The sequence below is a fragment of the Macrobrachium rosenbergii genome, chromosome 40, assembly GCF_040412425.1.
Source record: "Macrobrachium rosenbergii isolate ZJJX-2024 chromosome 40, ASM4041242v1, whole genome shotgun sequence".
In the NCBI taxonomy this organism is placed as follows: Eukaryota; Metazoa; Arthropoda; class Malacostraca; order Decapoda; family Palaemonidae; genus Macrobrachium; species Macrobrachium rosenbergii.
The window spans coordinates 7399379-7415165 of NC_089780.1; the positions used below are offsets into that span (position 1 = coordinate 7399379).

Below are 15787 nucleotides of genomic sequence, written 5' to 3' on the forward strand. Positions count from 1 at the left end.
GAAGATAATATTCTGACAGATTGACAGGTCTGCTTCTGAGACGGAAGGGCTCTCGCCAGATCTTTCTCTGAAGCACAGAAAATCCTGAACCCCTGAGAATAAAATGTGGGGACGAAAGAAGAAGAGAGATACATTATGATTGACTTTTGTTATTTTTCTTGGAATGTCAACATGGCTATGGCCAGAAAGGGGAACAGGGGATAAAAAGAAGGGACAATACCACTGTATTTTGTTCATAAGAAGGACAATACCACTGTATTTTGTTCATAAGGACAATACCATAAGATTTTGTTCATAAGAAGGACAATACCACTGGATTTTGTTCATAAGAAGGACAATACCACTGGATTTTTGTTCATAAGAAGGACAATACCACTGGATTTTGTTCAAAAGAAGGACAATACCATTGGATTTTGTTCCTAAGAAGGACAATACCACTGGATTTTGTTCATAAGAAGGACAATACCCCATGGATTGTGTTCATAAGGACAATACCACTGGATTTTGTTCATAAGAAGGACAATACCACTGGATTCTGCTCCTGAGAAGGACAGTACCACAGGAATTTGTCCCAAAAGCAGGCTACAAAAGGGAACGAGGTCGTACAAGTTAAAAAAATAAATAAATAACAGTTCTAACCTTGATTAGGAGACTCATCTTCCTTAGGACTCTGGGGCTCCGGACTGCAGCAGATTTTGAATATCACCTTCATGTGGTGGGAAGTACAACGACCCCCAATGCGCCTGTGCAGGTCGTCCTTGCTGGAGGTGGCTGTTAAGATAAATATTTAGGTATTATATTTCTTTCTTGAAATGTACTGTATTGAGATTATTGTTCAACCACTGCTGATAGTGCTAGTTTCTTCATTGGTGACCATTCTTATTAATAGCCACATTAGAAGGTCCTTTATATGATTAATATTATTACTATTAGTAGTAGTAATGGCAATAATAATATTAAAAATAATTCCTAAACTGAGAGACAAGTTTTGGAAAATGTGAGATACTGAACTGAACGCATATATGTATTAATAAGTTCATATTTTTCTTACAATATCATAAATATTATAAAAACAAGTGTCCTCACTTCTAAGTAACACGAATAACTGTATACTTTGTATGAATGCCTGTAGTTGGTGGACACATTTCATACGAATAAGAAATTCATGTCTCTATTTCTATAACCTCAATGTTATGTCAGCATGACACAAATGTCTTTTATATTTACAAGACATGAAAAACACTGTATCTACATTACGTAAAAAGCATTTAAACCTGTTTAATACGATTATCCTCAGTCGAAATGACATAGGATCTTTGGTAACTCACAAATGAAATAATAATTAAACACATGTCTTTGTATCTATAACCAGAAAATGTTATGTCAGCAAGACAAAAATGTCTTTTTTGTTTATATGACATGTGAACCTTTGCAAGTACATATCTTGAATGTTTTTAAACCAGTATTATATCAATCTAAACGACACAGGATCTTTGGTGACTCACAAATGAAATAATAATCTTGGCCCGGGATGAATTCTAGACCTCCAGGTTGGGGCGTGAAGGACCTGAAGGTGATTGTGAAGTAGACGACACGTCGCGGCTTGTCGCAGACGGCGATGACCCTCGGCGACGAGTTGGTGATGCGACAGGTGTCGTATTCCTCTTTGCTCACCTGTTGGGGATGGAATGGAGTTGGAGATTGTGGAGGAAAGGGTTCGCCATTTGCGAATTTGATTCGATTGTGTTTTTAAATTGGGAAGTTGAAATGATTTTTAGTTTTTGAAAAGGAGACTATTGTGCCGGCTTTGTCTGTCCGTCCGCACTTTTTCTGTCTGCACTTTTTTTGTCCGCCCTCAGATCTTAAAAATTACTGAGGCTAGAGGGATGCAAATTGGTATGTTAATCACCCACCCTCCAATCATCAAACATACCAAATTGCAGCCCTCTAGTCTCAGTAGTTTTCATTTTATTTAAGGTTAAAGTTAGCCATAATCGTGCGTCTGGCAACGACATAGGCCAGGCCACCACCGAGCCGTGGTTAAACTTTCATGGGCCGCTGCTCATACAGCATTATACCGAGACCACCAAAAGATAGTGCTATTTTCAGTGGCCATGATTATACGATGCACAGAAAACTCGATTGCAGTTTTGACTTGTTCAGTTTCGAGTTTATTTACGAACTGTGGTTGATAAGTTGATTCAGGATGAAATAATCAATAAGAAAATGAACCTTTAATTAATTCATAACAGAAAATACAGCGATCGCGAAATACAGTCGCTTTGTGACAGTAATGAGATGGTGTGTGATTTCTCGGCTCCATATTGTTTCTGGATGATGATTATACCTTCCCATACTACCATATTTTTCATCTGATATCTTATTCATAATGATTAAAATGAATAAAAGAAAGCTTAATATCTATACCTTCTCATAGTAATTTCATAATTCTTTGTGGTATTTTATTCATAACGATAGACAAAAAAGTTAAATCAAATTCATTTGTGAAAATAAGTATAAAGTAAAATTAATTAGATGATGAAAGGAAATTCTTACTATATGCCATTTCCAAATCATCCTTTGTGATGTAATTCGAACTGCTTTTCCTCACGACGTCTCAATACAAAAACAAGTAAAAAATAAGCTGAAGTTTCTTCGGCGCAATCGAGTTTCCTGTCAGTGTATAATCAAGGCCATCGAAAATCGATCTATCTTTCGGTGGTCTCGGTATAATGCTTTATGAGCCGCGGCCCATGAAACTTTAACCACGGCCCAGTGGTGGCCTGTCCTATATCGTTGCCAGACGCATGATCATGGCTAACTTTAACCTTAAATAAAATTTTAAAAAACTACTGAGGCTAGAGGGCTGCAATTTGGTATGTTTGATGATTTGAGGGTGGATGATCAACATACCAATTTGCAGCCCTCTAGCCTCAGTAGTTTTTAAGATCTGAGGGTTGACAGAAAAAGTGCGGACGGACAGAGAAAGCTGTCACAATATTTTTCTTTTACAAACAACTAATATATAAAAAATAGAGGAACAAGTCTTGCATAATCAGTAGAGAATGTTTCTACGCTATTCAAGCTTTCATCAGTTTTTTTAAAACGTCATCTCGATGAATATGTTTATATAGAAAGAACCAAGGCCAGGAGAGAGAGAAGGTCTGCTCGCTTCCCCCAAAATCCCCACTGTAGGCGGAGCTTCGTCTACCCCCTTACTGCGTCAGCAGGTGAATTGCCGTAACGAGCAGGTACCTCTAAGATACGTCATCGCCTACGTAGTTACCCCGGGTGGGAGGCGACTCCACCCAACTGGGTAGACCTTGTCTCTCTTGGCCTCGGGGAGAACTGAACACTCTTACTCACGTTGTAGATAATATACTTCTCCATAAGCTCCTCGCTCGTGTCCTCTCCGCTGTAAACAGGGCAGATGATGTTGACCTGGTCGTACTCGAACTCCTTATTGCCCTTATTGACGTCGATGATGTGGTCCGTGTTGTCGATCCGAAATCTGCAGCGCAACGACAAGAAGAAGAGGAGTGAGGATTGTAAACAAACCGGATTCACTTCGGGGATGCACAAAAAAAGTTTTCCTTCCCCCGGCCTCCCGCCCCTCAGCCAAAACATCTCTCATGATAAATAACTCACAGATTGATTCGTCGAGTGCTGATTGATATCCATTAATGTTTTGCCTTAAAAGCGAAGATCGCGTTGCGTAAAAAAAAGGTTTGATTTGATATTCTATCAGGAGAGACGAGAGGCAAAGAGATGGCTCTCGTCTGTGAAAGGAATTGAATTTTAAATAAACGAGTGGGGGAGAAATTAAGGGATGAGTGTTTATGTCTTAAATCTTGCAAACAATGTCTTAAATCTTGCAAAGTAAATCGATGCTTTTTTTGTTTATTAAAATGCCCGTCTATACCGCAAAATAAAACAAGAGAGGGAGAGTAACAAGAAGAGAGAAGAAAGAGCTGAAATAGTTAAAATGAAGAGGAGTAAATGGAAGAAATCTTAGAGAGAGAGAGAGAGAGAGAGAGAGAGAGAGAGAGAGAGAGAGAGAGAGAGATTTACATAATAAACAATTAAAGGGTTAAATTGAAGAAATCTTTTCTATTGCTTGTAGAGAGAGAGAGAGAGAGAGAGAGAGAGAGAGAGAGAGAGAGAGAGAGAGAGAGAGAGAGAGAGAGAGAGAGAGAGAGAGAGAGAGAACTTACATAATAAACAATTAAAAGGTTAAATTGAAGAAATCTCTTCTATTGCTTCGTAGAGAGAGAGAGAGAGAGAGAGAGAGAGAGAGAGAGAGAGAGAGAGAGAGAGAGAGAGAGAAATTTACATATCAATAATCAAAAAGGGTTAAATTGAAGAAATCTTATCTATTCCTTTTGACTTTTAAATAAATATCTGAAACAAATTCATTGTCCCGTTTCCCTCTTCTATCTAAAGTCAGATCTTATACCAAACTAATTATTACATAAATAAACAAAATAAATCTGACAAATACACAATCAAATCAACATGAACAAAGCAACAAAAAAACATTTGTTTCATTTGTATTTGTTTCATCTAGCAAATTACAACAATTTAACATCTGTAGGATTCGAGGTTTCCTTGAATTTATCATATGAGTCCCGAGTAAGGATTTTTAGGATTTAGGATTTCGACTTTCTTTCGTTCCTTGGCTCGGAAGGACTTCGGACTTAAAGACTGAAATTGAAGTCCTGCAGCTTAAAAAACTCTCTCTCTCTCTCTCTGTTACTATACAAGCATTTTATATCTGACTATTTTTGGATTTTGGTCGTACTAATCTCTCTCTCTCTCTCTCTCTGTCTCTCTGTCTGTCTGTCTCTCTTTCTCTCTCTATATATATATATAAATTTCTGACTCACATCAGGATCGAACCCAAGTCCCTCAATTGAAAGAGCTGGGTTCGATCCTGATGTGAATCAGAAATTGATTTCTGTTCCACACGTGATTGTGTGTTGATTATCTCTCTCTCCTCTCTCTCTCTCTCTCTCTCTCTCTCTCTCTCTCTCTCTCTCTATATATCTCATATATATATATATATATATATATATATATATATATATATATATATATATATATAAATAATTTAGAAACTTTAATAAATCACAGATGCAGACACATCAACATACCTCCCTGTTAACGGTACCCCAAAGCCCTTACTCAAACCATCATACCCGAGAGAGAGAGAGAGAGAGAGAGAGAGAGAGAGAAGAGAGAGAGAGAAGTGGAACAAAGAGATGACAAAGATCTCTCCGGGGGAAGGTCAGAGTGGCCAATGGCATCGTTGCCATATTGGGATCTGCCATGTTCACGACCTCCGTTGTATCTTCCAGTGATCGGATCACCACCATTGGGCCTTTTTGCTCTTTCTGGCAACAATGGCTGGGCTTTTCTTCTTCTTCTTTTTTCCGTGTTTTCGTCTTTTTTCGGGTTTCTTCTTTCTTTCTTCTTTACTCAAAGCTTCGTGGGGTTTCTGCTTTTCTTCTTCTTCTTATTTTGAAATGATTTTTTCGTATTTTTTTCTTCAACTCAAAGCTTCGTGGGATTATTTCTTATTTTTTACTTATTTTCTCGCCTTTCTTCTTTTTTCTTCTTCACTCAAAGCTTCTTCTTCTTTTTTTCTTCTTATTTTTACTTTATTTTCTTTCTCCTTTCTCCTTTTTTATTCTTCCACTCAAAGCTTTCTTCTTCTTAACTCAAAGCTTTCTTCTTTTTTACTCAAAGCTTTCTTCTTTTTAATCAAAGCTTTCTTCTTCTTCACTCGAAGCTTTCTTCTTCTTCACTCGAAGCTTTCTTCTTCTTCACTCAAAGCTTTCTTCTCCTTCACTCAAAGCTTTCTTCTTCTTCACTCAAAGCTTTCTTCTCCTTCACTCAAAGCTTTCTTCTTCTTTCTTCTCCACTCAAAGCTTCGTGGGATTTCTGGTGGCCGCGAGAAAAAGGATTTTTTTTTTTTTCTCTTTGATATCTTGAAGGGATAATTAAAAAAAATCTTTTAAGTTTTTTTTAAGGATCTGGGGAAAGAAAAGTATGGAAATATTTTTGGGAATTAGACGAATTTTTTTTTTTTTTTTGTAATTTTTAAACTTGACTGAAATGTAAACAGATGGGGTTTCTTCACGCCTTGAAAATATATATTGTTTCGATAGCAAGTGTTCGAAAGTAGGACGTAAGCTCAATCTCTCTCTCTCTCTCTCTCTCTCTCTCTCTCTCTCTCTCTCTCTCTCTCTCTCTCACAGTAGTCAATCAACACTTAAAAACATGGCTTCAATAAGGAACTTTTCAATCGTTCTGATATGAAGAAAACCTTCCAATTATTTTTTTACACAAACCAGCCGTTGTGAAAACGAACTGTTTAACATTTTCTCCGGATAAACAAATTAACATTTTAACATTTTCCTCCTCAAACCAGCCGGTGTGAAAACGAACTGTTTAACATTTTCCCCGGATAAACAAATTAACATTTTAACATTTTCCTCCTCAAACCATTAAAACTGTTTAACATTTTTCATAATTGACCAATTGTTTTGGCCTGGAAGGACAAAGTACCCCAAAAATAAAGGGTAAAGGTTTTCCCCAAATGAGCAAATTAACATTTCCTCAAAATTAACATTCTAACATTTTCCCCTCCTCAAAGTGCGAGACCTGGAAGACCAAAGGTACCCATAATAGAACTGACAGCTCCTGAAGAAAACACAAAGAAGAAGAAGAAGAGGAAAACCCATTTCTGTAACAGAGCGAACATTCCCTCTCTCTTTTCCGTGATGTGTCTAGACCCAATCGTCTCCCGGGCCACGGCAGGGGGGGGGAGAGGGTAGGGCCTGGTTTCGGCAGGGCGCAGCAACAACACGCGAACACCAAATACAAAAGTGGCCGTGGCAGAAACAACAAAAGCGGCGAAAACAACAACAATGGCCGCTGAGCTGACAAGAGAGAAGCAAACAGAATCTATACTTTTTTTCGCGTGGCGGAATTGATATGTATACGTCAACGGCAAAATATGAAAATATCGGTAGTGCGGGTAATATTACGTCCTATGGATTTCATGCTTCTTTTATAGTCCTGCGCAGCGACAAAAAATCGACAAAAAAACAAGAACAACTGCGATGCAGCAACAATAGCAGTTATTGTATGTTTCGTGCACAATGACATCTCATTTTTCTCCACAATAACGTCGGCCACAAAAGCTTCAGTCGAAGGAGGGATGAAGAGATGCATCGCAGATTTGTTGATTTTCGGGTTGTGTCATCTTGAAATGAATGGGAATGAATGATAGCATTATTATTATTATTATTATTATTATTATTATTATTATTATTATATTTGTTCTCGTGCATCCATATCTATGTATCCATACTATATCATAACTCAAAATTTCTATGTAGAATGAGGAATTGGTGATATTTTTATTATTATTATTATTATTATTATTATTATTATTATTATTATTATAGTACATCCATACCTATGCATCCATACTATTGCCATAACTCAAACATTCTATGTAGAATGAAGAATGGGTGATATTATTATTATTATTATTATTATTATTATTATTATTATATTTGTTCTCAGACGTCAATATCTATGTATTCAAATGTATTCTACCACGTATTATCTGTTATCATAACTCAAACACTGTATAGAATTGTATTGTTACTGCTCATTTTATTATAATTTCATCTTTATTTTCAGAGCTTTTAATTCAACACCTCAAAGTCTCTCTCTCTCTCTCTCTCTCTCATTAAAGGATCTCTCTCTTAGTTCTAAAGTTCTAAATAAATAAATAAATAAATAAATAAAATTATAGATATAAATAAAAATAAAATAAAAAATAAAAATATAGATATAAATAAAAATAAAAATAGAAATAAAAATATAGATATAAATAAAATTATAAATATAAATAAAAAAAAATAAAAGTTAGAAATGCAACAGATACGACGAAGGAACGAAAGATCCGAAGCACCACTGGTGTCAGAACAATACCCTTTTACAAGAAATAAGAAAAACGTTCTGTCAATATACCTGAGTTGAGGTTCAGGGCACAGAATCTGGATCTGCAGATTCATATTGGTAAAATAATTTTAATTATTTTCAATATTATGCAAAGTGAATGAGGAAAAGGTATATAGAAAGTTTATTTTATTTTAGGTAAAAAAATTACGTCTAAATAAGTGTCTGAATTTATAAGAATTCTTCAGAAATTCTTGAAAACAAAAAAGGGTTGAGTGGTCAAATAATTTGTTTGACTTTATACGAATTCTTCGGAAATTCTTGAAAATAATGAAAAAAAAAAAAAGTTGATTTTTACAAAACAAGTTCAGTTCGCTCGCGCAAATCCAGAATTCTGGATAACAAATTCACCGCAATCTGATGATTATTTGTCAAGCCTGTCGGTCAAATGGTTTTGTCTGAAGGCAGCATTTGTCGTTAATGAGAGCGAGTCAGCCTCCCTCTCTCTCTCTCTCTCTCTCCATTGGAAAATGAAGATAAAGACATAAAGCAACTGTATCACATTTAATTTTCCTCTCCGTGTCTCAGTCACTAATATTTTTGCTCTCTCTCTCTCTCCGTTGAGAAATGAAGATCAAGACATCAGGCAAGTGTATCACATATAATGTTTTTCTCTGCCTCTCAATCACTCTTATTATTGCAACCATGCTCTCTCTCTCTCTCTCTCTCTCTCTCTCTCTCTCTCTCTCTCTCTCTCTCCCGCTGATAAATGAAGACAAGCATTAAGCAAATACATCAAGTTTCCTTTTTTCCTTCGTTCAATCATGTATCTGTTTGCAGCCACGAATTTAATCACATACATAAGTCTCTCTCTCTCTCTCTCGCACCAGATATCTTAATAGGACAGGGTCGTTTTCTCGGCCAATGAATTCTCGGGGCCCCATTGTGACCGAATTCATGAGCCGGACTCATTTGCAATCCGCTGTCGTACAGGAGGTAACTGGACTATCTTGCTTTATTCCACTTGTCTTCTGCTTGTGCAAGCATCCAAGTCCATTCGTCTTCCACTGGGACTTTTTTTTCTTTAAGTTTCTTTCAGGCACTTTTTTTTTTCTTAAGTCTTGTTTATGTCTTTATTTTTCTCCCGTGGTCTGCATGGGGGTGACTGTGCCTGGTGCATTTTGGGGATTTGGTTAATCGGGGTCAAGTGGTTGGGGGTACGTTTTGTTTTGTTGCTATCTGGGGTTGTTTTGATAAGATATGGGTCCGGATTAAAATGGTGTGTTGAGTAATTGTAATATATATATATATATATATATATATATATATATATATATATATATATATATATATATGTATTTATATAATTATATATATATACATATAAAAATATATATATATTTATATATATTATATATATCAGTATATGTATATATATATATATATATATATATATATATATATATATATATATATATACATACAATAACTGTATGTCATTAATATATACACTTTACAACAACTGTCATTGTGTATGTCATTCAAACATACACATTTATCCTTGTAATATTATATCATTATACATCTTTTAATGAACTCTAAAAACACCATACTACACTAACAGCGAAAACAATATTATCTCCCCCACCCACCCTACCACCATCGTTAATAGCGCCCTAAATAATAAACGAATATTACAAACACATTTTCCGAGTTAGTATCCAACTTAATTACCAGCAGGCCAAAGACTCCTCCTCTTCCCCACCTCTGAAACCCCTCGCTTTTGTCTTCGCAAAATAGTCCTCGATTCATTTCGCCGCGACGCATGACACTCGCCTTTTGTTTGAGGGAGGGTCGCGTCGCCTGCCGTGACGTCATCTCCACCAAGTGGAAGGAGGAGAGATTAAAAAGGAGGTGCGGAAATTATACCGAGTACAATGGGCTGCATTTGTTTGCGTCTTAGTGGTTAATTAACTCGCGGGTCGCGGGTATTTATAAAGAGAGTTTTTCAGGGGTCATCTATTTATGAGGGGGATGACCTGCTATGCGGGGATGTCTTGAGAGAGAGAGAGAGAGAGAGAGAGAGAGAGAGAGAGAGAGAGAGAGGGGGCAGTGGCCGTGTGGGTACTGATAATTATGTACAGAAGTTTTTAATTGGAGAGAGAGAGAGAGAGAGGTTACTGATGCATTGCATTTATGCACAGAAGTTTTTAAGAGAGAGAGAGAGAGAGAGAGAGAGAGAGAGAGAGAGAGAGAGAGAGAGGTTTTTACAGGTCATTTATTTATAAGGGGGATGACCTGCTATGCGTGGATATCTTGGAGAGAGAGAGAGAGAGAGAGAGAGAGAGGTTTTACAGGTCATTTATTTATAAGGGGATGACCTGCTATGCGTGGATATCTTAGAGAGAGAGAGAGAGAGAGAGAGAGAGAGAGAGAGAGAGAGAGAGAGAGAGGTGTAGGTTACTGAGAGAATTTATATCAATACAAAATATAACTTTTTTACCAGATTATTTTCACGATTAAGATCAAGAAAATAATCGCACATATGCAAAGTAGGAATTTTTGAAATAGGTAAGATTAAGAAAGCTTGAGTCTCTCTCTCTCTCTCTCTCTCTCTCTCTCTCTCTCTCTCTCTCTCTCTCTCTCTCTCTCTCTTTCTCTCTCTCTCTGAAGGTAAACAAACCATTCTATCACTTTACCCATTCAAAAAAGGTTATCATAAGTTGGACTTGTTTCCTTGACCAACGACATCCTACCCCCTAAATTAGGACAGGCCAATTTTGGGAATAAAAACTCACCAAATCTAGCAATCCCTGTCTTTGCATTTACTGCTGCCTTTAGAGTGGATGAAGACAGGGTGGAGTGTCGGGTGTTACACGGGAAAAGGGTCAGACATCTCTGAGACGATTAGCAAATCAAGCCACCAAACATTGTGACCAGTTAAGATGAAGAGGATGAATTTGTTCCTTTAAGGGTTTGACTGATAACCGGTCGCCTGGTTTGAGAGACCGTTGTTTTCTTTTATATGTCGCCCGTATCCGGTAATCGTTATCCGTCAGTGGTTTCTGAGACGGCTCCTTCCACTTTATGTCGTCCGTATCCGGTAATCGTTATCCGTCAATGGTTTCTGAGACAGCTGTTTCCTCTCTATGTCGTCCGTATCCGGTAATCGTTATCCGTCAATGGTTTCTGAGACCATTCTTTCCGTTTTATGTAGTCCGTATCCGTTAATCGTTATCTGTCAATGGTTTCAGAGACCGCTCTTTCCTCTTTATGTCACCCATATCCGTTAAACGTTATCCGTCAATGGTTTCAGAGACCGCTCTTTCCTCTTTAGTTAATGGTTTCAGAGACCGCTCTTTCCTCTTTAGTCAATGGTTTCAGAGACCGCTCTTTCCTCTTTAGTCAATGGTTTCAGAGACCGCTCTTTCCTCTTTATGTCGTCCATATCCGTTAATCGTTATCCGTCAATGGTTTCAGAGACCGCTCTTTCCTCTTTATGTCACCCATATCCGTTAATCGTTATCCGTCAATGGTTTCTGAGACCTATTTCCTCTTCATGTCGTCCATATCTGTTAACTGTTATCCATCAAAGGCTTCAGACTCAGAGGTCGGCTGTCCGACCGGCACGGTCCATCTTAATCCGCAAACACACAAACACGCGCAAACACACGCACTCACACACTTCGGCGATCGCCCCCGACCCGAGAAGCATGACTCATTTGCATATCAAAAGGGGCGGATTAGGCGCACTGCGAGTGTCTTATTCATCTCCGCATTTGAAGCTTTTCTATGAATTGCTCGCTGCTTTTATCACCTCCGGTTGTCATGGAGTGATACATCCAATTTGGTCCTCATTGACGGAAAGCATTCGCTGGGCCGCGCGTTTATTCATGAAGTTTTTTTCCCATTATCTGATCTCGGTCCGGACACTTCTCGCCAGATGCGGTGGAGGTTCTTCTTCTTCTTCTTCGCTTGTGAGCGAACTCGTGTCCGCGTATTTCTCTCGCTAGCTTGTTATTCTAACCGTAAATAAAGAGAGGTAAAAACGAGTTAAATTGCGTGGTCCTTGTATTGTAATACAGGTGGGTGGGTGTGCTGTCGCAAAGGCCTTTAAAAGGTCCGTTCGTCCTGGGACAATTGGTCTTCTCTTCGTGAGGGGGACAAATCACTCCGTCTGCAGCGATGTTTATGGGAGGCGTTCTCTATAAACGAGAGATTATTTTGCGATGTTTTGCGACGTTCGTTGTCCACTTGCAGGATCTGTTTTATAATTCTGAATCGTCTGCTTCAAGTCATAGCTATTATGCCGTAAAGAACACGCCCAGGATGCTTTTTAATGCTCGCACAATATCATTACAACAGAAGGAGAAGAAGTCTTCAAGTTGGACACTAATATTTTGGGTTATCTAGCACAATATATATAATTCCATTTATCTGATTAGCTAGCCGGGTCTAAATGAAGGAACAATCTGTCAAATAGCTAATGCTACAATAATAACTTGAAAAATACCAATTAAAATAACAACAATAATTAAAATACAAGTTTCCATAGGTTCACAACAGGAAACAAATTCTGCAGACGCTGAAACTTAGCCAGACACTACAATTGTTTAACATTTACTTACTTTTACTGTACTTATTATTTTTCTGATCTTGAAATAGTGAATTAGAATAATAATTTTTAAAAGCACATTACTCTCATGCATAACCTAAAAATCCGTTAGAGCCAGATATTGATCACAAATATCTTAAAAAGACCAAATAAAAATAATAATAATAATAATAATAATAATAATAATATAAAAAGGGAGAACATTCTGTGATAGATTGAGACGTTACACAACAAAGCTTTTAATGAGATGCATTCACGAGCGCTCTGAGAACAGTCAGATGAACAGAGATTTGATTTTTTAATGTAACCTTGGTACGTTTTGTGTAGGAATGAAAGTGGGAATAAAAAAATGAAATCAGTTACACGACTGAGAGAGAGAGAGAGAGAGAGAGAGAGAGAGAGAGAGAGAGAGAGAGAGAGAGAGAGAGAGAGAGAGAGGAGAGAGAGAGAGTTATCTGTAGAGAGAGAGAGAGAGAGCCAAAAGATAAAACATCAGAGTAAGGAAAAAGAGAGATTTGATATATCTGACATTGTTGTTATTGGTAGAGAGAGAGAGAGAGAGAGAGAGAGAGAGAGAGAGAAGAGAGAGAGAGAGAGAGAGAGATCTAAAGATAAAAGCGATAAACATGATACGTCTAACATTGTTGTTATTGGTAAGAGAGAGAGAGAGAGAGAGAGAGAGAGAGAGAGAGAGACTTCTGAGAGAGAGAGAGAGAGAGAGAGAGAGAGAGTAAAAATAAATATTGGGGAAGGCGGATGAGACACTTTAAATGACTTCAATATATTTACCTGAGAGAGAGAGAGAGAGAGAGAGAGAGATCGGATGAGAAAAATAAATATGGGGCTAGGTAAAAAAAAAAAAAAATCATTTTACACGACCTTAATACGTCTATCTATTTGTAAAGAGAGAGAGAGAGAGAGAGAGAGAGAGAGAGAGAGAGAGAGAGAGAGAGAGAAAAAATAAAGAGGGAGCAGTGGGGACTTCAATATGTCTACCTATTTGTAAAAAAAAAAAAAAAAAAAAAGGAGAGAGAGAGGGAGATGGAACTGAATGCAGCAATTTGCAAGTCTAGAAAAACACGTCAGGGGCAACAAGACTCAGGATTGACGCCTGACGCGAGATAAGGCTTGAGGGCTGAGTTACCAGAATGCCTTTTGGGAAGGGGAGATAAGAGGCAAAATTAATGACAAAGATATGCATATGGACACTCTCCAGGGCGCTCTCTCTCTCTCTCTCTCTCTCTCTCTCATACACACAGACGCATACACTCACATCCACATACACACAGGAACACAGAGGTTCATGATGCTGTGGTGCTCTCCTTTATATGTATGTATGTGTATGTATACATACACATACATACACACACACACACACACACACATATATATATATATATATATATATATATGCCTCCATTATATATTATAATATACACACATATATATATAACCATTATATATTATAATAGACAAATATATAAATATCACTCTCTCTATATATATGTATATATAATATATACAGTATATATTCTTTTCATTACTAGCAAGTATGTCAGTACGAATTCACTACCTTCCCTGGTACTCCTTACTGGTCACCCAACCAGATTCTGACCATACCCATCGTTGCAAATAACAGAAATTTATTAAGTACTGACATTCACTAGCCTTACCCACTAACCTTGAATACTGAGAAAAGTCTGAACTAAGGATTATTTAGCAAAATAAGGCAATATTCTGTCTGTAATTTTTTCCTACTTGTTACCAGCGGAGAGATGGTAAAATTGGGGTAAAAATATGGCCTGAATTTTTTATCCATGATGACGTCAACATCCTGTGTACATAAATTGCATATATTTATGAATATATATATATATATATATATATATATATATATATATATATATATATATATATATATATATATATATATATATATATATATATTATATATACACACTGATATATAATATATACTGTATATATATATATATATATATATATATATATATATATATATATATATATATATATATATATATATATATATATATATATATATATATATATATATATATAGAGAGAGAGAGAGAGAGAGAGAGAGAGAGAGCTACCGCGACCGTGTGAACCAGGAATGCAAATCTGAACTCCAGGAAATGATATGCCCCTCAAAGACCTGTCACATATACAGTAATATTCCACAGCCTGGTATGAGATGGGAAAGAACCACCAGTCGTCAGTCTAAACTCTCTCTCTCTCTCTCTCTCTCTCCGCGGGGACATTCCTCGAGCGAATGCTTACATAAACGCCGCTGTCTCATTAATCACTGGAGTCAACCAACTTAGAAGTTGGTTATTAAACTTCCATCAAATGCAGCCAAGTGTGATGACGCCCCGCCCCCCTCCGCATCCGCGAGAAGCTGATTGGTCCGTTTGGACGACAGCGTAGAATCCCCGCCTCGCGATTGGTCGCCGCGAGGAATGACGTCGCCGCCTTTTTGATGACATCTCGCTCCCTGATTGATCGCTCGCGATTACGTCATCGCTTGTCCGGGAGGATGAGAGATTGCGCGCCATTGGCCGGGCGCGCAAAGTCGTGTTTTAGAAACCGCCTTATCTAAAGAAAATATTTGGATTCGAGGATTCAAAATGTCTATTTTTTTTTACTGCCGTTTTCTTAAGTGGATGCAAAACGGAGGGTTTTAGGATGTGTACAGGTTTTTATGGCTTTGTTTTAAAGCAACTCAAGCAACAACAGCAAGCAACGGGAATAGCAACAACAACTGAACAACCTGGAGGAAATTTTATGATTTCTTAAAGCAACTTGGGAATGTTAGTTTTAATGGCCTGGAAAACTCAAAATTTTTTTATTAATTTATCCACCAAAACAACACAAAACGCTCGTAAATATTTTTTGAAAACGATTCAAGACCAAGTTTTTAATCCTGGAAAACTAAATAAATAAATATTTTAAAATTTATCAACCAAATGAACACAAAGCGCTTATAAATATTTTTTTGAAAACGATTGAAAAAAAAAATTAATCTTGGAAAATTCAAGTATTTTTTATTTATAAAAAAACAAAAAACGCTTGTAAATTCCGTTGAAAACGGCTGAAAAAAATTTTAATCTTGGAAAACATAAGATTATTTTTTTTTTATTTAACAACCGGACGAGCCCAAATATTTGTCACCCT

The 15787-nt window shown here is 37.0% G+C and overlaps 1 protein-coding gene across 1 annotated transcript in view; it reads right to left on the reverse strand.

The window, feature by feature from the left end:
* LOC136826100 (ephrin-A5-like) overlaps nt 1-15787 on the reverse strand; it is a 68190-nt gene that overhangs the window by 3179 nt on the left and 49224 nt on the right. The window contains exons 2-4 of the mRNA XM_067083073.1: nt 3367-3511; nt 1506-1674; nt 640-771 (exon numbers count right to left, since the gene is read on the reverse strand). Of these exons, the coding sequence (XP_066939174.1) occupies nt 640-771; nt 1506-1674; nt 3367-3511 (446 nt within the window). The remainder of the gene's footprint in view (nt 1-639; nt 772-1505; nt 1675-3366; nt 3512-15787) is intronic.